Source organism: Lichenostomus cassidix, chromosome 2, assembly GCF_008360975.1.
Source record: "Lichenostomus cassidix isolate B80296 chromosome 2, HeHo_3.0, whole genome shotgun sequence".
NCBI lineage: Eukaryota > Metazoa > Chordata > Aves > Passeriformes > Meliphagidae > Lichenostomus > Lichenostomus cassidix.
The window spans coordinates 100823129-100848347 of NC_139482.1; the positions used below are offsets into that span (position 1 = coordinate 100823129).

Consider the following 25219-nt stretch of genomic DNA (forward strand, 5'->3'; position numbering starts at 1 on the left):
CAAACACCAAAACCTACTGGACCTGCATGTTAATCACCAACAAGCAATACATTTGGTGCTGTGGATGACATGTTATTTTTGTACAGAATGGAGACTGCAGGACCTGTAACATGGTACCATGTCCATTTAGCACAGCATTCACAAGTAACACTGAAAAAGGAGAAGAACAGCTAAAACATGCAGACTTTATCTTTTGTGTCAGGTTCAAAAGTGATCTAAGCAACACTGATATGGATACCAGCTGATGATCTGTTCTGTTAGGTACAAAACAATCCAAAGCTCTTGCACTGAACTACTCATAACTCAAATGCACAGAGAAATTAATAGAGGTTGTCCTTATAAAACTGAGCCAGGCTTTGTGCCAGTTGACTCACAAGTAATGTTGGAAAGATTAAAATAACACATAATTGCACCAGCTCTCTAAATCTGACCAGGGCTCAGAGGATAAATGCCTTACCTCATTATGTTTAAATGCTCTATCTCAATCTGGTTTAAAACAGAGCAGGGACTGTGAGCTGCCAATCTGCTGTACTGTTAAGGGAACAGAAATACCACTACAGATTGGGATGTAGGCTCCAGCAAAGAGCTGTGCCTGGTATTTGGCTTTCCTTTATGGTCCCTTGCTCCTTAGCTTGCTTCCAAGGATCATCACTTCACCCAGTATGACTACGTGTCAGCACCAGTTGAAATGATCCCTTTTCTCAAGAGACAGCGATTCTGTGCCTGAAGTGCAATGTTATTTATACATTACAGACCACATTCCTGCTGCCTAGCTCATGCTGATGGCTCCACTGCCACCACTGAGGAGTACCAGCCAAAACAGCGGCTTGCCTATCTGAGCCCTGCTCTCAGAGACAAGTCATGCACACCTCATTTGACTTTCAAGTAGGTGGAAGTCCCAGTCTGTGTAAAGAGCCACAGCTAGCTGGAGTCGAATCAAAGAGAGTTCTGCTCCAGCAGGAAGAGAGTTTTAAGGAGACAGTTTAAAATGGGACAGAAACCTTGTGAGAAGCCACAGACAAAAAGTGGAGCATCACTCATCTACATCCCTATTGATTCTAAATCACCGGTGATGTATCTGGGACATATAACAAAGGAAACCTTTGGGGCAGTTGTACAAGCAATATCAGCAAGCATTTCATGTGAGAGTTAGTCTAAGGCACCTGTGTGCCAAATTTCCAGTCTAACCCAGCAATACTGCTCTGCAAGGCTTTCCTGACAATTGCTTACCTCTTTTAACTTGTCCAGCTCATTTTGCAGTGTCTGCTTGGATACTTCCACCTCAATGATTTGCTGCCGAAGGACTTCATTTTCATCTTCTGCTTTAACTCGTTTCTCCTCCACACTCTCCAGCTCATGGTGCAGTCTGACAGAAACATCTTTGGCTACCTGGTAAAAAGAGCACAAATGCATGAAGATCATCCATGAGGAGGAACAGCTACAGCATGTCTCCTACAGTAAGAAGCATATTACAGCCCTGGACAGCCAAGAGATTTTTAATTCAATTATGACAATGTTGATGGAGCACTCCAAGCCTTCTAAGTACCAAAGTGAATATTCATTTCTAATGAAGAAATCCAGAATGAAAATATATTTGATTACCCATTTCCAGCTCCCTCTCCACATTATGCTAAGGCAATGCCATGAACAGTGGTAGGAAACAAGCAGATACCAAACCTGCCCATCAAAGTCCCAGCATATCACAGGGATAAAGCCAGAGACAAGGAATTGTGCTGTAAAGCTGACGGGCCATCGATCAAAGCAACGTGCATGCAGCAGTCTCATCCACACAAACTTGCTGCTTTAGCAGCAATCACAACTAGGCAAGAGGGATATGAAAGCACAGAAATATATGCTAGCTCAGGTTTTCTGAGTGCAACCTAACAAGAATAGATATTTACTGCAAAAACATTTGTAAAGGTGATACATCATACAACATGAAGAATTAAGGAATTGCAAGAAGTCAGTAAAACCAAAGCCAACCAACTAAAACCACTCAATATCTCTTTCATTCAAATCTAGGTACTGAGTAATGTATCACTGCTATTGTTATAAGGTTATAACTTGATTTTCACCATTAGAGAAAAAATTAGGTCTGACATTTCAAAAGGTTTCATGCCTTGATATGTTACTCTCATTTCCAGAAGGTTTTATGTTTTGCATTTTTAAGTACAATATTCTTAATAATTCCAGTTGCAAGCAGTCCGTCTCTACAGAAGACATTTTAACAACAGCTACAAGATAGCAATATTAAGAAAGATGAGTAAAGCTAGATAAACATCATGCCTATACAAAGCTTTACTTGGTCTTGATGGAAACATTTCTGAAAGATATAAAAACTGATTCAGTATGAATATAATTTATACAGAGATTTGTGTTTCTATGGAAAGAGCATTTTGATTCTTTATCTGCCCTGCGAAAATATTATAACAGTCTGTTCCTGTTATAAGTAACTCACTAGACACTAAGAAATGCAATTTAGACTTTTTTTTTCCAGTTACTTGGCATAAGTAAGAAGTGAAAAGGAAGGAAACAGCATGAACTGGAAAAAGCGTATCAGGTTTTGTTTATACAGTATTGCAAAGCTAAGGTTTTCAGTGAAACAAGTAGAACAAGACCCTTTAAATCTTTCAAATGCACAAATGTAACTTGACTGTATTTCTTTCATTTTGAACCTAAACACATGTTTTTTTACTAACTGACACATCTCTTTATGATGATGACCTGAATATTTGTTCTCCACCACAGCAGAAGGGAACTGCTCCTGACATTTGGAGAACTATTACTTGTTTCATGTGTCACCCTCACTTCCATTGCAGAAAGCCACATCACAGTCTGTTCTCTTGCTGTGAACATGAATCTCTCAACCCACCTTTAAATCTTGTTCCAGGCTCCTAATGAGCTCTCCATCCACATGGCCTGTTTGTGCAACTTTCAAGCTTTTCTGTTCTGCTTTCCTGAGACGATATTGCAGAATGCGGCAATTCTTGTTTGCCCGGTCCAGCTCTCGCCGGAGCTCCTGCAGCTGGTAAACATCTTCCTCTAAATAGCTGTCACGCATTTCTTCCATTTCAGCCCGAAGTTCATCCAGCTCATCCTGTGAGAAGTCAAAACAGTGCTCCATCATACCTCTAAATCTCACCCATGGGAGCAAAATAGGAAACATGCTCGCTAGGATACCACATTAATGATATTATACAGACTGCAACACGCTGCTCCAGAAGTCACAGGAACAGAAGTTTTTACCCAACATTGGGTAATTATGCTGAACTAAATTTATGAATTCTTGTCATATTTCTTTCAACTGCTTTGATAATTAAAAACAAACCAGATGCTCATGTCTCCTGAAATTGGTAACCTTCTTTTTACCATCTCAAATTAAAATTAAAAGTGTATGATACTTTACCACTACATGAACTGACTCCTTGCTGTATTTAGACTACAATAAACCTGCTTAACCAAGTACCTTAACATCTCTGTGTGGTCTGCCTTTTAACAACCAACACCTACTAAAAATGAAATTTTCCCTTGAAAAATGTTTTACAACAAATACTGAACTGGTCCATATTGAAATGCTGTCCCATCTGAGCCTAACACAGTGTGTCGGGTTAATGACACATGGGTTGTGTGCAGGAGAAAGTGGGTTTTTGTTGTGTGCACAGGCATCTCAATAACAGGACCACAGGAACAAAACAAAACCTGTGCACGTGGGAATCACCTGCTCGTTCTTTTCTGGGCATCATGAACTGTCCCAATTCCACATTACACCATGAGTGGCACTTGCTCTCTAAAGTCAGATTAAAGATTTACAGCTGAACAGGATAAGCTCTATCATTGCCATTTATTTAATCTGTGCATGACTGAAGCTCCAAAGCTAGAACTGTTATAAAGGTCTTCCAAGCAGAGGGGTACAACGTATTAAACTACTGCATGAGAGACAAAAATATGATTCTAAAAACTTTGAACAAAGCCAGAGGGGAAAAAATCAAGAAAAAGAGCCAGGAGGAGAACTTTTGAAATTAACTATTACTTTTTATTTGGTTTCTTTAAAATTGCATTTGATATTATAAAGAAAACTTTTCTGTGGAAAACTTGGTTTAAAAAAGATTTCAGGAAAACTTGCACTTGAGCTAGCTGCACTGTGACCTCACTTCAGATCTGTAAATCACTCTTGAAATACCAAGAATGGCTGGAGATTATTTCACACTTGAAATACCAAGGATGGCTAGAGAACATTTCACACTTGTCTCAGGTGGGGAGGACACTGCTGTGAAGTCAGTGCCCTTGACAAAGGCCCCCCTGCCCCTGGCTGAACCATTCCAGTCCAGTCTCTGCATGAACACATCTGTCCATACTCTCCTGGCAGTCCTCTCAGCCATTCCCTCTTCCCAGGGCATAACCAGGCTGACATATTAATCTTGCTTCACTGTAGCTTTGACAACAAATGTGGGGCAGATCTTGTCCCTGAGCACAGTCCTGACCAAAGGAAGATGGGTAGAACTTCTTCACCATTGTTAGTTATGTTAGAATTACAGCGTTATTTTTAGCAAAATCCCATCCATGTATAAAAACTCCAGTATTTATACGGCTATGGTTTAATTTCAGTTAGTTGAGCCAGCATAAATTTTGGGTGTGCACAAGGCCTGCTATTTCCAAAATGACAACTCTGGGCTCACCAGTGAGGCTTTGACCCACCTATAGAGCCCACACAGGGTCCCACTCAGTTCTCCCTACAAGCTCTGAAAGGACAGAGAAGTTTTCTCACAAGCCCACTCTGTCATTGTACATTCTCAATACACTCAGATTTCTGCTGCTGGAGCATCCTGTCCCACAGTCTCCCCGGGACAGCTGCAGGAGCAGGATATTTATGTGGATGGATAAGCTCAAGGGTTACTCCCCAGTGAGCTGGATCATACTCACACCATACACTGTCTGAAAAGGAATAGTGTAAGCACAGTCATCGAGGTTACCCTCGCAGCAATAACATCCTCAGAAGTTCCAAATACATTAATTAAGCACAAACAGCAGACTTCAAGGAAGCAAATGAGCTCTGCAGACCAAACTCAGCAGGATTATTTCAAAAAATTTAGGATCCAGGCCCTATCTACTCCTCCTCAAGACACAGCCAAATACTCTGGCCAGTTTACAGCTGATGCACAGGTGAAGTTTGGATAAATTAGATATATTTTTAAAAAGAAAAACATAGCAATGCATGCTTGATTGGATTGGGGATGAGACATGTTTTTCTTTTCTTTGCACACACTTATTACTATGCTTCACATTTATAGACACTTTCAAGAGGAAAAGTAAAAGTTTACCCAGTGAAGATAAGAGATGAAGGAGAAAATGTCAAGGTTTTAGAAACTGATTAGAGAGTAGCAGTGGCTTTTGAACCTAAGAAAAGGAGTACACTTGTGCATTAGCAGCTTATTAATGAGGTATTTTGGCTAAGGTACTCATACCAAAAGTAGAGTTTTTACCTGCCAGAGCTAACACAGGTCTATGGAATGCACAGAATCAGAGTTATTTCTTAGGGTTTATCTGCAGACTTAGGTGTTGAATTTATCCCAATGAGGTTTAAGCTCAATTAACTTTTTTATGTCATCTTCAGAATGGTAATGTTAGATTTGTAATTTGGTTGTAAATTAAAATTTTGAAACACAAATCCACAATAAAGAAAAACAAGTGTCATCAACAAATTGATGGGATCTGGTTTATAATCCGATCTTTAGATTTAAGAACTAAGGAAGGGCTTTCATGTATAAAGTAACCTGCAATTATAATGTCATTGCTCATCTCTTAAACTTCCTCCTTATCAGATTTTGTTGTTAGTAGATCTGGTTGGCTTTTAGAGACAAATAATAAACAATATTTGATTTCAAAGGATTTATTGCAACCAAATTTGGAAAGTGAAACTCACATAATTTTAAACAACCCAATTCCTGAAACACTCATCCCACTGAAATTGAATATTCCCAAATCCCCTCTATGGGCATGGAAGTTCTCCCTGCCATAAAAGTCACTCTGTCTCTGTTGGAGACTTGAATCCAATGTCTTTCCTTACACCAAAAAAGTTCCTCAAAGGGTTGCAAACATTGGCATGAACTATGTTTCAGGAGACAGGACTGTCTTTAACCTCCTGGTAAACCAAAGTTTTCTCAATGTCCCTTATCAGCACGACTCTGATTTTGCAAGTCCGTGTATTTTATTTTGTTTTCTTTTTTGTTATGCTTGCCTTTGGTTATAAAAACACAGTTTTCTCTAGTGTAATTTTGCAGATAAATTAAAATTTAGAATACAAGAATACAGAGGAAGCTGTACTTTAAAATCTCACACAGTTCTCCTCTCAGATTTTTTTTATACTGAACTGAGTTTCTTTTCCGCAATTAATTTTTCTTCTACTCCCAAAATTTTCACATAGAAATCAAACTATGTCCTGACTACTTGTATTTAGAGATACAGCATCCTTTGGATGAGCTTTAAAACAAGGCAACATGAGGCCACAAACAATTTTGACTGTATAAGGAGCAGAAAGCTCATTGTACAGGCTGCACGCAGCATCAGCCCATTTTCTGCTGTATTGCTCCAGTGCTTGGGGCTTGAACCTATGTAGTCTGTCCAGCCCAGAGAGGAAGAGACCCAGATTAAATCAGACAGATTAAATCTTTTTGAGTAGCAACATGAAGTCCTATTTTTATATAATAAACATATAGAGAGGAACATGTCACCTCTGGAAAATCTAGCTCAGATTTTGTATGTCAGCCAGCACACAATTGTAGATATTGGGATAACCTTTAACTAAACCACAACAGTTTAGTTACAACAAAGACACAATCTTGCTCTCTATACAGGCCACAAGGCCAGTGACAAGGGTGTAGATGCTTCCATTTCTTAAAAGCTTATTCTCCTTGGCAAGTACTTGTGATTCTGCTGGGGACACTGAAACTGTATGTTAGCAGATCCTAAGTCAGAACTGTTACAATTGCACCTGGAACATCAGAACACCTTAAACTCCTCTTCTAAAGTGATCAGTGCACAGAAAACGAAGAAAGCTGAGTTAAAGACCCATGGAAGGGGAAATGATAACTGAAACTATGATGGTCCTACTTACTAAACTGGCAAACTACTGCTTTGAAGGAAAACATGTCAATCATTTGAGAAATCAAAGGTAAATGCTGCAAAGCCAAAACTCCCAGCATGGTGGTTTGCAAAAAAAGGATGCTCTGGCTGCAAGGCAGATGGAAACAACAGATAAGCCAAACCCTTGACTTAATTAAAATGTATTGTTCTTACTACTATTATTATTGTGAGTTAGAATTAAAGCTCTTTCTCTCAGGAGGTATTGAGCTTCATATTGTAGGTTTTAATATTGTAAAACTGAAGAAAGAGACCAGAATAGGCACTTAAAAGTAATTAAAACAAACAGGCAAGAAAGCGGCCATCCCTCTTTGTTCATTTAAAAATGGAGAGCTGCTCCCTTCTTTAAACAGGGAGGACCTGCTCCAGCACCCCAAAGTGGCAATTGAAATTGGGAGGTTAAATGCTGGCATCAGAAGCTTCACTTTGCTGTACATCCCTGAAGGGGATGAAAGCCTCCTCTTGATCCCTTTTAATTTAATGGTAATTATGCTATTACTTTCAGTATGAATAGCACGAGGCAGAGAGTCCTGGAAGAAAGAATATTGTTTAGGAAAAGTTAAACTGCTTTTCTTTCCCTATGTCACTCTGGTCATCAGAATAAACAAATTGAAGTGTGTTTTCAAACTGGCAGCTCTTTCTAAATTTGCAGTAGAAATCCAATTTGCACCAACTCCTGAGTCTTTCAGCTTATGATTTCACTTGACCCAAATGACTTCCTAAAGGCCAGCTATTTGGGATCTAATAGGACTCACCCATCTGAGAGTCACAGGGTGGCTGTAGGAACAAAAGGCCACACACAAATACCAGCTCTCTTTGCAAGATTCCCCAAGACTTCAGAGTAAAAGCAACGGAATTAGGATTCCCTGTTTCCCTGCCAGTGTACCAAGCCAAAGTGAACTGGCTGAAAGGGGGAAAGCCTTGTGTGCAATTTCCATCACTGTGTAGCCCAAATACATACTGATAGGTCATTCTCTGTCTGTACTGTGCAAATTGAAGACTTGTCTGTGAGAAGAGAAGCCATTGTCTCATTAATACCTTTACTGATGTAATGCTTGTTCATTATTGATTTAATTATAATGAAGTATAATTAAGGACAAATTATAGGAATATGCCTTGTTTATGATTCTTTAAAAAAAAAAAAAAGAGAGAGAGAGAGAGAGAGAGAGAAAGAGAGAGAAAGAGAGAGAAAAACTCAGGCCATGTAGCTGTTACAGAGTAACCCATACTCATCTGAGTCATTCCCACTGAAATGACCAGGAATATTTGCATAACTTATGGGCTCTGTCTACCCGGCCAGTCTGGTTATGATCTGTAATGAGGTTTGAAAATAAATTTTCCAATCATCTCCACCAACTGTACACTGTCCCCAGAGCATGCAAGATATGGATTCCTTCTGAAATAAAACAGAGACCCACACTCCAAGGGTGCACCAAGTGTGCTGCATTACTTGAGTCCTCCGGACAGCTTTAAAACTTATGCAAAATGGGGATGTTTTGTTCAAGGGGCCAGACTAAATGCAGTCCAAAGTAAGACAGTGGTCTTATTGCAAAAATACAGAGGAAGGGTCACCTGCATCTCTTGCTGTTAGGTCAGCCTGCTGATCTACCTTCACTGAGAAAATGCACGACTAGAGATTAAATAGTGGAACCCAAACACTAGTTAAAAAAAAAAAAAAGAAAGAAAGAAAATTATTATTTGGGAGAAAATATGCAATAAAATAGCATAAAAGATACATGGATGCTGAATTCATTACTATGTGTTTACAGTTACGCATACTGGCAAAGTGTTTAGGCTACAGTGAATTAGAACACATCAGTGTCCAGAAGCTATACACTAACTTGAAAATATCTGCAAACTAAGGACAAAAACAAGCAAAATCAATAAACTTTATAGTATTTAAGAAAATGCAAATGAAGGATGAAATTCAATTGTATATGCAAAAAAATGTCAATTTAGCCAAAAGTCATATTTATAGATTATGTCAGTACTATTTTCTAAATAAAAATTATTTAATATACATTAAATCAAAGGAGGGGAGAGTGAGGTAGAGAGGAAGAGTGGAGATTACAGTGGGTAGCTGCTATAACACTGGCGAATCCAGGCTTCTAGAAAGTGCCCGATAAATCTAAGATTCATGAACTGTGATTTTACATAATCTCTGTTTTCATGTTTTAAATAACTCTAACAGTCTATATGTAGGAGATGCTGCTGCTGCTAAGGAATAAACACATCCCCCATATCCCTCTACAGCAGAACTGCAGCAGGGATAAATATGCTCTAAAAGGCTTTGATTGGGAAGAAAGCAACCACCATTATTTTTGCCTCTTGCAAAATATGTTAATGAACCTGAAGTCCCTGGGCCCCTGATGTTATTATTTAGCTCTCAAATCAGACTGCTTTACAAGTCATGAACCAATCTAACATCGTCTGCAGCTTGTGCACAAAAAAAGATGAGAACTGAAAACTCCTAGGACCGTGAGCACCTGTTGACTTCAGGGCTGGTTTAGGTTTGCAGCACCTGAGACCGAGAGCAGCATCTGGAGCTTTCCTGCTTCATTCAAGTATTAGTTACAGTGTTGTTTCAGCACATATCCTCGACTGGGGCTGATGAAGCTGTTCGAGCGCTCATCTAGTGAGGGCCACCGAGGCAAACTATTGCCTGATGCATCACACAGCTCATCCTCCAGGCAGGGTGGGGTCTGGCGGGGACACAGCTGGAGCTAACAAGGCACATGGCCTCGCTATTCTTCCCGCAAAGTGACATCTCCTCCGACAGCTGACCGTCGCTCCGGCTGAGCCCAGCCCCGGGGGGTTTGTGCCCCGGGCAGGGTTATCACCTTCCCTTCTCCTCGGGGCCGCCAGTGGCCAGGTGGGAGAAGCAGCATGTCAAGCAGAGATGCGGGACGAGCTTTATTTTGCTAACCCTGGTAACCCCTCACTAAACGGAAAAAAATCGGTGCCATCACTTTGCATCGCTTTTGCTCCACAAAACCCTTTGACATCTGCAAATCCCTGCAGGTTAATAGAAGAAGCGGAGGAATTACTCCCCCTGAGTGGTGTAAGCCTACAGCGCACAGAGCTACAGTTTCAAGTGAGCAAAGAAATACAATATAACCTCATGTGACACACATTGTGATTTTAAACAAAAATGAACATAGTTTAGATGCATCAGAGTGGAATAAGGGGCCTGGAGTGGTCCCTTAGTCAATTCATATCCAGAATATGTCACAATTACAAATGAATATAGAATGAAAAAAAGACAAAGCAAGACAAACAAGGCAGTTATCTAATAAATCCAAGATAGTACATTTCTGTGCTACTCCACACTGTAGCAGCATTTCTGGCATGTTGAACTTGGACCAGCACAGGCACAAAGAGAAGGCCAGGTAAAGAAAAGCTCAGCAAGCACCAGTTTTATTTTAAGGGCTGTAGGAAGTGTCATGCCTCATGTAGGAGGCTGCTTTCACATTATGGCCATGAAGGATGCAAAGAGAAAAGGGGCGTGTGTCGTGACTGAAACACCGCTGCTGCTTCTGCTAGCACATTCATTTCATTAACACGGTCTAAATTAAAGTTTGGCTGAGACAAAGCAAAAACATGTCAAACTGCTAAAATTTGGGCCCTCTTCCTTAAGATCTCTCACCCTTCTGAGGGCTCCACACCACAAAAGTCTTCTTTCCAAGTTTTCCAAGGACTCACATAGTGAATGACACTTCTCCATGCGCTGGACACTTTAAAGTAAACTTGAAAATCAACCCCTTGTGTGGGTAGTATTTTGCTACTACTAACAGGTTTTACTAGTAATAACTAAAATTTTTCCTGCTTCTAGCAGTTCCCAAGGATCTCCTGCTCCTACAAAGTCAGGTACCGTGACAAATTTTCTCTCTTAGACATCAACAAACAAGTGATTTACTTTTAAATGCTGCTGTACTATTACAGCCTTCCCCCCTAGGTAGCTGAAATAAGGTCATTCAAGGAATGCATGAAACTGAAATCAGTGATGGAGATTTCTCAATGTAAACACTTCTCAACCACTTGACCTACAGGCTTATCTTTGCAGCTAGTTAGCCATCGCTAGAGCCAAAGCCTTATCTAGCATAAAGACAGACCTAGAAATTTATAAGGTGGAAGCTTGATATCAGGTTAAAATCTGGCTCATAGTATATGAAGTCTGAGATGTTTGCAGAAGCAGCAACTTGCTCTGCGTTCTGGGAGACTTTCTAGTACTTGGTGTGTAGAAACAAAAACAAATGATTGTGGGTTGTTTGTTTTTTTTTTTCTTTCTGATAACACATTAATCCCCAGTAATCTTTAGCACTAAGGCTGTGTGTGTATATCTTCTATAACCTGTGTTATAGACACATGAAAGACCTTCCTAAGTGAAAGTAAAATTTACCAAGAAAGACTTTATTATGTGCACTTACTGCTGCACTCCAGCTGCAGGGAGGGATAAGGAGGAGTGAAAACTACAAAATTTGGCATACAGCCATACTCAGGAAATTAACAGTTTCTTCTGGGATTTATCTAATCATTTGTCTATTTACAGTTGACAGCATCCCTGTTATCCCTTAGTCCCCTCTGGAGAAACACAACTCACTCCAAAGCCAACCAAGAGAACTGCATTGTAAAAAACACATGGAACAAACCCACAAGTAAACAACTCAGGCAATGCTGTGGTTTTAATTTGCAGAAGTTTTCTATAGGTTTTCCTAGAAAAGGAAAATGAGGTTTGGGAAGCCTCCTGATAATTTTTGCACCACTGGGTTGTTTCCAGCTGTTTTGAGAGAGGAACAGAACTAAAACCTCATGCACCCAGGTGGCCAAGGAAAGCAGACAACGTACTCATTTCCCACAAAAGAGGCAATAGTGTGAGCTCATGGCTTTCCAGGCACCAGCACATGTCCACAAAAGAAACCAGTCTCTAGTATTCTACTGGTCTCAGAAATACTTTTTAGCATGAAAAAGTCACAATCCAAATCAAAAAAGGGGTTGGGACACAATTGCAATAGATGATAGAGCATCAAGGTGAAAGATCTGAAGACACTGTTGCACAGAGTGAAAAATTTTGAATGAAGCAAAATAAAGTTCTTTACCTAAGACTTGCCACTGTCAGCTAGGTCCCATAATCGCAGAGTTCCTCAGGTGGGACACCCTAACAGGGGTCAGTCCTAGACAATTCAGACAAACTTTTTTTTTTTTCAGTTTCCCATAGTTAAAAATTACTTTCAGTGTAAGGAAAGAGGGCTTGATACACACTTTGTAGTGGGTTCAAGTATGTAATACTTATATACTTGTGCAAATCCTGTAGTGCAAGGAAATGCTCCTGGACTTCGTGACTTTTAATGGCAGTGCCAGTTACCTACTCCTTAAGTGATTCCTATTATCAATTCTAATTTCATTACCTCTCCTCTTGATTCTAGTCTGTCAAATATAACAGAAGCTTGTGATAAAGACTCTCTATGCTGCTCATCTTTTTATAGACTATTACATTTCCCTACCACACTCCAGTTTCCCATCCAATGAGTGCTATAAAAGCTTTGCTATGAGCCAGTAATTTTTATTGGTCTAGTTTTGCATTATCCTTTTCTAGATGACCAGCAGTGTCCACAGTATTTCAGGTACACTCACTGACCTGTGCAACAGCTACAGTCCTATAAAATATTGCCAGATTTTCTTAGCTAGCCTCTGTTCAGTTCCCACTGTAATACAATTTTTCCAGGTTTTCATTGCTCCTTTTCTCATGATGCTCCTGAATAAACACAGCACATTTAAACAGAAAAGTGCATACTCAGTCCTTCTTCCCTCCAAGTGCTTCAGATTTTGAATAGTAAGATTTATTTACCATCCTCTGCCTTCACACATTTCTCAGGGGTTAAAGTTATGATTAAGTTCTGTCTGATCTCTGCTGGACTTGAATTAAGCTAGAAAAACTTAATGTCATCTGCAAATTTTGCTGTATCATTGCTCATTCTTTTTTCCAGTTCACTAAGCAGCACCAGACCCGGCAAAGAACCTTGCAGCACCCCTGCTGTTACCCTTTTGCTATGCTGAATATTGTTCCTTGTCCCTTAGCCAAAACCCCTTAACGAGCCTAGCCGGTATCTTTACCACTCATCTCTCCCAAGGTTATACACCAAACTCCAGTTTCTTATTCGAGTAAGAATCCTAGATTTACATGGATTTCCATGGTTATTTTGCTTGACAACAGGGTGTTTCCAAAATAAGGGAACAAAGATTGTTCTCCCCAGAGGCAGAGTCAAACAGTGGCTGTGGTTACAGGATTATCTCAGTTTATCTTATTTATAGATCTTTATGGATGTAGCTTCTTTGCTCTGCCAAAAGATCAGATTGTAAATACAAGTCCAACTAAAGGTTCCCACAGGTCAACCCAGCTCTGAGCTCGCCTGAATTTAGCTTCCCTGTTTTTCCGAGGAGGGATTAATACCGATGTACTTTCCTACCTGTAAAAGGATGCAATGACACTTTTTTCTTGCTGCTCTTTTTATTAGTACTTCACAGTAAGTGGCTTCACCTTCCAGTGACAAAGTAACAGAATAAGCAGAGTACATAATGCTGTCACCCTTTCCACACCAAATGAGGGAACCTGTTTCTTTGGCTTTCCGTAAAGGCTGATACTGAGGAAAACAGTTCCTGGAAAGCAAAGTCCTGCTAACCAGTGGAGTGTTTATGATGCTTTAGAAAGAATCGGGGTTTGCTGAGCTACCACCACGTCAACCAAACGCCACATTGCCACGGTACATGTTGCACCGGCCTGACGCTCATCCAGCCCCCACAAACCGGGCTTTGCAGGGAGCCGCGATCACACGCTTTAGTCCCTTATCTGCGCTTAAGCCGTGCCGCGGTCCCGCTCCGCGGGGGCGGGGGAGAAGGGGGCCGAGGCTCCCCGCTGGTTCTCCCTGCCTCTATTTCTCTCCCGCTGGTAAAATCTGGCGTTTGGTCCTGCGGGGGCAGGGGGTTCCACGGGAGGTGACTTCAGGCAGCGTGAATCCACTCGGCACCCCCAGCGCGGTGCCCGCAGTGCCGGGCAGGAGGGGCCGCGCTTCTACCGCTGCCGCCCCCTTCCCTTCCATTCCCTTCCCCTCCCCGCCGAAGCAGGGATCCGCGGGCGATGCTCACTCACCTTGAGGTACTCGTTCTCCGAGCGCAGCTCCTCCACCTCCCGCTGCAGCTCCTCCGGGGCCGCCGGCGGCGGCTCCCCGCGGCTCGGGACTCGGCCCCCGCCCGTGGCCGCAGGCAGCGCATCCCCGCGGGAGCCGAGGGCCGGCGGAGCTCCGCGCCCGGGGCCGTGGCCGGCGCGGGGGGGCTCGGCGCCGGGATGAGCGGCGGGCGGCTCCCGCTCCTTGTCGCTGGAGCCGGTGCCGGACTCGGCGTCGCTGCTGGCTGCCGGAGCCAGGCGCTGCTCGTCGGAGAGCGGCTCGGAGGGGCAGTCGGAGAGGTCGGAGCTGCTGTCCGTGTGGCCGACTCGGGCCAGCGCCGCCGCCGCATGGCCGCTGCCCGCCGCGGCGCCCCGCTTCGCCTTCCTGCCCTTGCCGGGCGGCGGGGCCGCCTCCCCGCCGGGCTGCCGCCCCGCGCCCCGGCCGCCGGGCCCCGGCTCCGGACCGCGGGCTGCCCGCTTGGCGCAGGGGGCGGCCTTGGCGCCCGCCCTGCCGACGGCGCTGACGGCGGCTGCGGCCGCCTTGCCCCCCGGGGCGGCGGGGCGGCGGGAGAGGCGGCCGGGCGCCGCCAGGAGCCCCGCGGAGGGCTGGTGGGCGCCCGGGTGCGGCGACGAGGGCGCCCGGGCGGGGAGGCCGGGGGACTTGGGGGGCGCGGGCGGAGGCTTGGCGGCGGCGCGGGAGTGCAGGTCCTTGAGAAAGGGTCTGGCGGGCGACGGGGCGCGGTGCGGCCGCTTCTTCTCGGCGTGCGGGTGGTGGTGGCCGGGCGAAGGCGGCGGCGGCCGCAGCGCGTCGCCGGGCCCCGGGCCGGGGCCGTTCAGCGCCTCCATGGCGCGGGCCGGGGGCGGCGGGGCGGCAGCGGCGGCCGCGGGGGCGCCCGGCGGCGGCAGGAGCGGCGGTCCCCGCGGGGCGCGGCGACAGGACGGGCAGCCTCCTCCAGCCTCCCTGCTCGCTCTCTCATCACTTCTGTTTCTCCCAGCCACAGCCCTCACACTTTTCTTTCTCGATCCCCCTCTTCCTGCCCCCCCACCCCCACCTTCTCCTCCTCCTCCTCCTCCTCGCCGCTCTCTCCCGAGCACTGATTTGTTTCAATAAATCGAGCCCAAATCCCCCGGCGGCAGCCGTCTCCTCCTTCTCCTGCTTCTCCTTCCCCTCTCCACCTGGCTCAGCTTGATGCTGCTCAAGTTGTGATGCAGCCCAAAAAACCGATCCTTTTCCCCTCAATCCGAAGCAAAGACGTGTTTTCCGGCTGCCTTCGCCTCTACTTGCAAGCCCCCCACTCAGCCCACCGGCGCCGCTAACCCCATCACTGCCCCGAGCCCCGGTTCCAGCTCCAGCTCCGGCTCCAGCCGCCGCCTCCGCCCGGCTCCTGAAATAGCCCCGCGGCTGCCGGGGCCGCTCCGACTCGGCGCTGCCCGCCCGTGCGCAGGATCCGCCCCCTCTGTCAGCCAGCCAGGCTGCTCTCCTCCCGCCCGGCAAACTACTTTCCTCGCTCGCTTTATTATAGGGACGCCTCTGCCAGCCTCTTCCCATCAGAAAGCCTCATCTAGGGAGAAATTTTGGTTTTCCAGCCATGAGCTATATAGCCTTGCCCGTTCATTCCCCTCCCCAGCCCCCCCTCAGAGCTAAGACTTCGTGAAAACGGTCTATCGTGGGACTAAGCAGCAACAAAACAACAGCCACCGCATTATCTCTCTGCTCAAGGCAGGTACAGGTTCACCTAGAGGCAGAGCCGAGTATCCGAGGATATCAGCAAGTTCCTGGCTCTGGCTGAACTACAAAAGACACGGACCCGGACTTTTGAAACACGGGGATATGAAATTGCAGCCCTTACACTTGCAAAGTACCCGGAGAGTAAATGAAAGGGAGAGGCTCAGGCGTGGGAAGGAGGCACAACCTTAATGGGGAGAGCAGAGCAGCACCAGCCGGGATGTTTCTGATTCTTCCGCTTGGGCACAGCGGACCTTGGAGTAGCCGCGGTGGCTGCTTTATCGGGCAGACGAAAGTGATAAATGCGTGCTTAGCTTCTGAAGTCCTTGGGACGCTCAGATGATCCACGTCTGGACGTGAGGGACTGCAGTGCGCTCGGGGGAGGACAGTCCCGGAGGCTTTGCAGGGAGACCGGAGGGTGGGTAGCAAGCACCCTGCGGCGCTCCAGGTCCCCCGCCCCGCTCATCTGGGCTCAAGGCATTACCCCGAAAGGCAAAAGCCCCGAGGTCTGCAGGAGCCTGAGGGCACCGGACACCGCGGGGCAGGTGGCCAAGGCAAGACCAGGCGGCTGGTTCTGGCAGTGCCAGGCAGGGGCCGGGGCCAGGCCACGTTGCCCGGGGAAAAGGCAGGACCGCTCGGGCATCCCCGGGTCCTTTCTCCCGCTAAACGAGGGGAACACTGATTTTTATGCTGCTGAATAGCGCTGCCGCATGAGTATGCAACAGGTAGTCCTCACTTTGTAAAGGCTGCAAAGGTGAAAAAAACCAACATTGAAATCAGAGCTGTATTTAGAGGTCTCCAGGAATTGGGAGCAGCTCCACGGCAGAGCCCCGGGCAGGCGGCGAGGGCATCGCGAACCGGGAGAGCGGCGATGGATGGGCGGGATGGCGGCGGGCAGGGGGCGAGGGCGGCTCCATCCCCCGGGAGAAAGCCGGGGCTCGGAGCGGCAGCGGAAGGGGAGGAGGTGGCCAGGGGCCCTCCCTGTCCCCGGCTGAGGGACAGACCGCCTCGACAGGGCGGTGTGGTCCTTCCGCGAGCGGGCAGGCGATGAAAGCTCTGCTCCGGAGCACACAGCGGGTGATGCCATGCAGTGTTGTAGGGTGTTTTTTTTCTAATCTCTTGAAAATGTCACTTCTGCTAGTGCTCTTATTTTCCACTCGTTGGCATCGCTGCCACATGGCTCAGTTCCTGCATCGAAATGCGCCTTCCAGGTCACACGGCAAAGTACCTTTTGTGGCAAAGATTGCACTTTGCTGCTGCCGGTGTGTACACCTACCAGAGCTATTGGCAGGACTTCGTTGGGCCACGTCCTTTAAAAATTAGAGAAAATACTTTGAGGAGAGGAAAACACAACAAACACACTTGCAGGTGTAAGCCCCCTCATTCTCCCTCAGTGTAGAACATTAATAATTTACTTGTTTGGGGGAGATAACTAGTGTGTAGAAGCAATATGAAGTGGCTCAGTTGATCTAGAAAAATTACTTATAAAATATAATTTACTCTTACATTTTAATGACACAGTATTTGTGTTAGGCCATCGCACATTATCAGTGTTTCCCATGAAGTTGTGCTCCTAGCCGGTTCTTTTTTTCTTTTCCCCCAATACACTGCTGGGCAGTTCAAGGAACTCTCCTTTACAGATATGTGAAAGAGAGTGAAAGAGATGTCAACTGCTGCATTTCATGATGAGAAATAGTAATATTATGGAAACATTAAATATCATGGATGTTGCCCTACATTAGAGATATCAGAAATATTGTTTTGCACTACTATATCACCACTCTCACTTGGTTTTGTCTGTAAATTCCAATAATAGATGGGAATTCCAGCTTCACCTACTAGATTTGCAAAGTGTTTATGCCTGTGATGAAAGCGGAACTGCTCTGTGAGAATTTATGAGTACCCTGTTTTGACTTTGCCCCATGAACAGAATGGTTCAATTCAAAAGGAAAATGAAAGGAAAAGTATGGCTCAAGATAAGCCACTTTTCTACAAACAATAGCTGAGGGACAGTGCCAGGCTTCTTTGCACTGGAGGGGAAAAGAATTAGGGATGTGAAAAAGGAGCACATTCACAAAAGGCTGGGAATTGTCTGGGAGAATTAATCTGAGACACTTAAGTGCTTGACAGAGCCCAGTTTGCGGTGGTTTACCTTGTACATTTTACATTGCAAATACATGAAGAAATATATTTTTTAAACTTATATATCTTCCCCCTCCCCACTAAGTACTTTGTTTCAACTGCTAAATGCTTTAAAGATTCTTTGTTATATCACTGTGCATCACCAACCACAAGCTCCTGCAGGCCAAGAGGACCAAAACTCATCCTTACTTCTGAGGAGGTGCCTTTGGCAAACAGACACTCAGAATAATTAAAGGCCCATGACATGGCAGGGTGACCTCAGATGGGAAAGGAGACAGGAGAGTAGATACCTTTGTAAACTCAGAGTATCTTTGTGTTCTGTGCACCTTCCTCCCATTGAAACAAACAAATGTTCACTGCCCCAGGCAGCACCCGTTCAACCAGGCACCTTGATAAAGTGATTTATTCGCATTAATGCTCAAACAAAATCGGGCTGTGGCACTGAAAACATGCTGCAGCAGAACACGTTAGAGGGAGATGAATGAACAGTCACATCAGGATCCCTTTATGCTGTGCTGGCAGTATAAGGCATTTAATAACAAAGAAATGCAGCCCCTGTAGCCCTCCCGGGCACATGCCTGGCTGGGTGCAGATGGCAGATTTGTGTGGTATGAGGCCAGCTGTAGGATTTTGGCTGTGTTCCTGTGTCCTCTGCTGTTGTGCAATGCCATTTGGGGATCCCTATGAGAATGGTGTAAATAGGCATGGCGTGAATGAGGATAAGACCCCAATATGAAAGCTAAGTACATACCACAGAAATCTCCATTGGGCTGGGCAAATGCCCAGTAAGAATTACTGGTATCATATTACGTATTTATTTATATCAAAATTCTTTTTCCCTTACTTAAAACTTGTTATTGGTTCTTACAGAAACACACAGTCACAGACTACCACGACCAGCCTAATTCTCCTCTCTCTTTCTTTTTATGTGCTTGTAATGTCCAATTGTTTTCTCTTATCGTAAATTAGTCGTGCACTCCCTCCTGGTGGAATGGTTTCTTATATGCTTGTGTAGCTCTTAACATAATAGGACGCCTGGGTGTTGGTTGAATAATACAAATAATCAGACACAACACTTTTACGACACGTTTATTTTGGCAATACTGATATCCTCTGTCTGATTAATGCTGACATTTGATAACTGAGCTGTATTTGCACAAATAATTATGAAAAGTAGATGCTAAGCCTGACTACTTAGATTAGCTATCACACATCTTACAAAGCATAAGACAGTTTTTGGCAGTGCTGGACTGCCTAAATTCTTTTCTGGGGCTGAGGCACGAGAGAGTTTACAATTACTTAGAGAAGAGGTGAAGAGGCTCAATCTAAATGTAAATTTGTCCCTCAGCCAGCCCATCTTACAGTAGCCTAAGTCTAAGCTGTTATTTTCTCCTATTTCAAATCCCTATTTGAGATCTTCAATGACACCATAAGAGCAGCCAACTTATAATGGCCAGGCTCAGAGTTATAAGGGAGCACTGATGTTTACAGAGCTAAATCAAAATAGTAAATGAAGACACAAATGCATCCATACAGGCGGTATGTATGGATAACCCAGCATAAATCTGGTTGAGTCTATCATTATTCCCCCTTTATATGTTGCAGATCATGAGCTGTAATTTCTTTGTGGCCACATTGTGCTCTGTGATTATACCATCCCAGAGGAATCCTAATCAGGGCCAGCAGGTGTTACAGTGACACGTTAACAACAGCAATGAGGCATAGCTTCAACAGAAAAATGTGTGACATTTTCAAGTTCACAGATCCTTTTTCTTTTTTTTTTTTTTTTTGCAAGCTCTCCCTCTACTGCTCTCTCTCCCTGAGGGATTCAAAGCCCCAAAGACCTTTTTTAAAGCTTTATTCCTGGTCCCTGGAGTTATATCTAGATTGTCACTTCTTGCTCTTTATTTGTGCAAAACCTGATTATTAAAGGTCTCAGTTCTTCACCGGAGCCTCTGTCCTACAGTAATGACATTACTAATTGCCATAACTCAATCAGGGAATGGAAATAATTGCATGACTAGCTCCTATAAGGGACTTTAGAAGTAGAAGAAGAGCATAGGGAGACTTTAGACACATTCATCCAAAACTTGATCCCCCAAAGCCCATCAGCCAACCCCACAGACTCCTAACTGTCGGCAAACTTCATTTTGGCCATTAAAGCTCCATGGATGACCAGAGCTTTTTCCTTGCATGTGTCCATGCCTGCTCATTTGGAGCCAGCAATGAAGCCCCTGGGCATTGTGCAGTTATCATCAATGCTTTCTGTAGGGATTTTTGGGGTCCACACAAAGCACAGAGGCAATCAGCTTTGATGAGAGAACAGCAGCACCTCACCACTTGCAGAGGGCCCAGTGGCCATGTGGCAGGGCAGCAAGTGTGAAATCTGGCTTTGAAGTCTTCCTCAGACTGCAGGGATTAAAGACCAAACTTTTAAATACCAAGGGGCTGACAGGGCTCTCTGACTGCTCTCAGTAATTCCTGCTGGTGCTAAGCCTTTGGGTGTGCATGTGGGAAACCTGCTGGGATCAGGCTCAGGTTGGGAAGCAGCTTCTTGCACCCTTGCTGGGGAGAGAGCTTGTGCTTCCCTGTGCAAGCAGCAGCTGATTCCCATAGGTGAAGCCATCCCTACTCTTCCCAAACATGGAACTACCCCATCTTCCAGTTCCTCCAGCTCTGGGTTAGACACTGATGCCCAGGCTGAAATCTACAACCCTTTTACAGATGGGTGTTCCCAAGAGTGTAGTGCTCCTCTTTCAATATCCAAGGAAACGTCAAAGAGCCAGAATGTGAAGTCCTTTATGTTCAGCACTACAAAGAGAGTTTTTCCAGTCTGGTGCCTGCTTGAGAGTCCCAAAAGTTCATGCTGAGGACTACTTGGTCTGCTACCCACTGTCCCATCTTTGCAGAGTACAGCCAAGTGTCATTTGCAATGGGAAAATAATCTCTGAAATTAATATATCATGCTATTGTACCAAAGAGCATGTACCATTTGTTAGACTTATTGCCTCTTTTAGAACTAAACAAAGAAAACATGGTTTCTAATATTAATAAATTTGTACTTGTTCTCCTCACAAACCACCTGTGATGTCAATAAACACCCACATGCACACTTTAAAATTTATCATCTGCTTCCCACTGTAGGCACAAGTACTCAGGATCTGCTATTGTCTGTAGCACACACAGTGTACCACTCATTTTCCAGCTCCCTAACTTTCAAAGGATCATTTATGTTTGATGACATGCAACAGGGAGAGACCAAGTAAGTCAAGAATCATTGAGAATCAAAGGCTGGCTGTAATAACAGGCACCAGAAGAAGAACAGCTCATTTTGGGTCTTTCTCCATAGACAGTGTGGAGCTGGCACAGAAAGGGAGCATTAACTTATCAGGTATTCAATGAGGAAAAAGAAAGATGGGTCATATACTTGTTATTTACTGAAGATAGATGCTTTTCACAGTTTCTGGTTACTGAAATTGATATGCATTACAGGATACACTGTTTGTAAGATACAGTTTGATAGAATCTCAACACCAGAAATATTTCACAGAATTATGAGACATTTTAAAAGCTGGGGAGCCAGACTAATAAGATGACTCTTGGTTGGCAGTGTGATTAGTTTGGATATCCTGCAAGGAAAGTGTCACCTTACACTGAGCAAAACATCAGTCTTAGAATATTACATATTATAATTTCTAATGGTAGAGTTGGCTGAAGAAAGGTACAGAAAATATCATATTCTGCACACACACATACCTCTGATAAGTAACCAATATCCCAATATAGCAAACATTCAGTAGGATTAACTTCCTAGATATATCTGTGCCAAATTTAGCAATTAGAGTCAGTATTTTTCCACAGTGCTTCCTTCCCACTATATTATTTCCTCCTACCCTTAGCACCTCTTCAACATTTTTTTCTGACCGTGACTAAGGAGGCTGTTCCCAGCAGAAACTAACCCTCAAATTTTCATTAATTTCCACTTCAGTTCCTCCTAAGAATCACAGGCAGACATGCTGTAATTTTTGTTTTACCTCTTTTCAGTAATTTCTATAAATCTACTTCCATTTTATCCCAAGTCTTTAGGACCTCTGGCTTTAGTGCCAGTTCCCTTCAAAGCTGCAGCTTTTTTTTTTTTTTTTTGTTTTTTTGAGACAGCTGCTCCTTAGTTTTTTCCCTGACTGTGAAAATCCCAAACAATTGCTTCTTACAAAAACTCTAACTGTGATGGTTTAGGAGTTCCTTTGTCCTCAGTGCATCTGCTGTTCCATTAGGGGCCAGAAAAGCTGATTACTGAAGTCTGCTTCACAATTCCTGTGTTTCCACATGGAATTTCCTCTCCGACTCTCCCATCCAAAACTGGGGCATGTCATTGCATTCCCATGTGACACACAGCTTCTTGACTATGCAGCACCTTTCAGGCAAGCACACAGTTACCTCCTGCAGTTTAGGCTTAGCTGAGAAGGCTCCACAATGACTTGAGGAATCAGTGATTTTTAAGGAATATGCAAACTCTCACCCATCAGTGTTTAAGGACCAAAAATTAAAGGCTCAGAAGAAGCAGTGCCAATGAGCAGGAATGTGTTATCCTGACATAAAGAGAAGTAGAGGCAAGTAGGACTGATTTCCATTCACTGGAGGAATGTTTGGAAGACGGACCATTGATTATGGGAAATGTGGAAGAATACAATACCTACCATCTCAGCACAGTATAAGTGATCAAGAATGGTATTAGGGGTATTTTTAGGGTTCTATGCTCTTTCCATATGTATGTAATTGATTTCCATTTTTGAATTCAGATAAATATGCTAGCACCTCCTATTCAGAATTCAAAGAAGCATCTTTGCTTGCTTTCTTGTCTTGTAGGGTACTACAGTTTGTTTGTTATCAGTAGCAGAGTGGATAGTGGTCTTTCCCTGCTCCTGTAACAGATGGTTCTACAATAAAGATGTTCACTAAATCAGGGAGTTAATATTCACTGAAAAATATTTTCAGATCAGCAGACACTTGTAGCATATCCAAGAGGTGTCCTTAGCACCTAATTATTAGAATTTAAAAAAAGGCTCAAAAATTTGACCTGTCATATCATTAAAACACATTAGGAGTTTTCTTTTTTGAAGTTAGATTGAAGCAGTTCTTTATATCACATAGTATCAGAAATGCTGGTGTTTTATAATGAATAAGATACAATCTGATAACTAATTGATTTACTGCATTTCAGGTTGTAGAGTTGTGCCCAGAATTGTGTTGAAGTGTCTTGCCAGGGCAGGAAAAACAAAGAGGAAGAAATATTTTCTAGTTATCTCATCTTGACAAAAATCTCGGAGTCTGTTCTTCAGTTTCTGAAGGAAGAAATATCTGTTTGTCAACTTCTTGCCTGGCAATGGAATTAAAGCTCTGCTAAACTTCATTTAAAATTGTGAGGTGACAGCCTGGTGCTAGCACTGACCAGTCTTGCGATGTTAAATGTATTTAAATGCTTCACCTGTGCAATAATTAGTCCAACATTCATATGACGATCTTTTTACATTAAAGACAAGTTAGACCAAGACCTCACTTTATTGGATATGTGTTTTGGTCCGGGAGTGATTACAAGTTCACACTGTTGTCCTTCTGACACTGATGCTGCAATTTCCTAAATTAATTTTATCCTGACCCTTGCTAACAACAGGCACTTGTTGGAGGGATGCCACAGCAGTGAGTGTCCCCGGAGTGTTGCTCACATCTGGCCCCAGCCCTTAAAGCCCTGAGCTGAGAGGAGACAGGTTTTCCACCCTTTCTGCTGTGGGCTTGGCTCTCTGTCCCAGAGGCTTCTGTTCTGCATCCCTGAGGAGAGGATGGTGAGCTGGGTGGTGTGCTCATCTCCAGATAGCTGGGCCATAGGAACAGTCCAGGAGTGTGGGCTGGAGTGTGGGCTGCAGCCCTGCATGTGCTGCCTCTACTGCTGCTGGTTTCCCTGGAGAAAGTTAAATCCTCTGACTGTGGTGGCACAGCTTGTGACTGCTTGGGTAAGACTAGATTAAGCCCAGAGGAAAAAAGTGTAGGAAGATCTCCTTTCCAAAAGGGGTTGTCAGCGCAGAAGTGAAATCACAAACCAGCTGCTGTTCTGTGTGAGTGCAGAAAATGATTCAGCATTGGATGCAACATAGATATTAATTAAAAATAATAAAATGAAGCCATTGGGATTTCCACAGAAAATCTAAGTCTTCTAAACATCAAGAGCTTATGAAATCACAAAAAATCATTTAGTTCAAAATTTTCTGAAGAGTGTTGATAAAATCTAAATTTGGAGGTTCTTGACAATTCATCTTGTAACGAGCCAACAATTTACTGCAAGGTGGGAAGTATGTAGGGATAACTGGCAAAAATGGTAAGCTGTTAATCATTGAACTTGTCAAGGAATATCACAACACAATTGGAATTTTTAACATGTTTATTTGCAATTTAGAGGAGAAAGGGAACATCTTCATTCAACAAATTTGCTCATAGCAAAATACTATTCTGGTGGCTCAAGACGATGACAGATTCTAGGAAAACCTTAATGAAATGACATAATAGACAATTTTGTGGTAAACTAAATTTAGACCCATGCAACACTGGGAACTAGAGATGAGCAAATAATTATTTCCAAAATACATTCAGCATATTTAGCTTTTGTATGTGTTTGAGAAATGCTGAAAATAGTTATGAATATGATAAAGAGAGATTCCTGAAGGTTTAGAATTAGCTGAATTGAGTGAAGTGAAAAAGAAATGTATGATAGAGTAGAAAACGTGACAGTATGCCACAGAACATGGATGAGCCTTTCTTCACCAGTTTTGCATGAGAGGGAAGTACACAGGATTTTGAAAATATAAACTAAAACATATACTCTGCATCATAGCTTAGCAGCAATAAGAAAAGCTAAGCTAACAAATATAAAATGAAACTTTGAATAACAACAGGAGTAAATACAACATGGGGGAGAAAAATCATATTTTGAAGGAAAATGATAGAAGGACATTAGAGAAGCTCAGAGAGTTTGTAGTCCCAAAATGATCTGTTTGTTTTCACAA

At 43.8% G+C, this 25219-nt stretch overlaps 1 protein-coding gene across 9 annotated transcripts in view; it reads right to left on the reverse strand.

Moving 5' to 3' along the window:
• The window catches only part of MTCL1 (microtubule crosslinking factor 1), a 102880-nt gene extending 87537 nt beyond the window's left edge, over positions 1 to 15343 (reverse strand). For 6 of the 9 annotated variants that reach the window (XM_085052565.1, XM_085052560.1, XM_085052559.1 and 3 more), the window contains exons 1-3: positions 14282 to 15342; positions 2873 to 3097; positions 1231 to 1389 (exon numbers count right to left, since the gene is read on the reverse strand). In XM_085052565.1, coding sequence (XP_084908691.1) covers positions 1231 to 1389; positions 2873 to 3097; positions 14282 to 15142 — 1245 coding nt within the window. In that variant the 5' untranslated portion in view covers positions 15143 to 15342. Of the gene's footprint in view, positions 1 to 1230; positions 1390 to 2872; positions 3098 to 14281 lie in introns of all 9 variants that reach the window. The other 3 variants (XM_085052563.1, XM_085052561.1, XM_085052566.1) reach the window with 1 other exon arrangement.
• Between the last annotated feature and the right edge of the window lie 9876 nt (positions 15344 to 25219).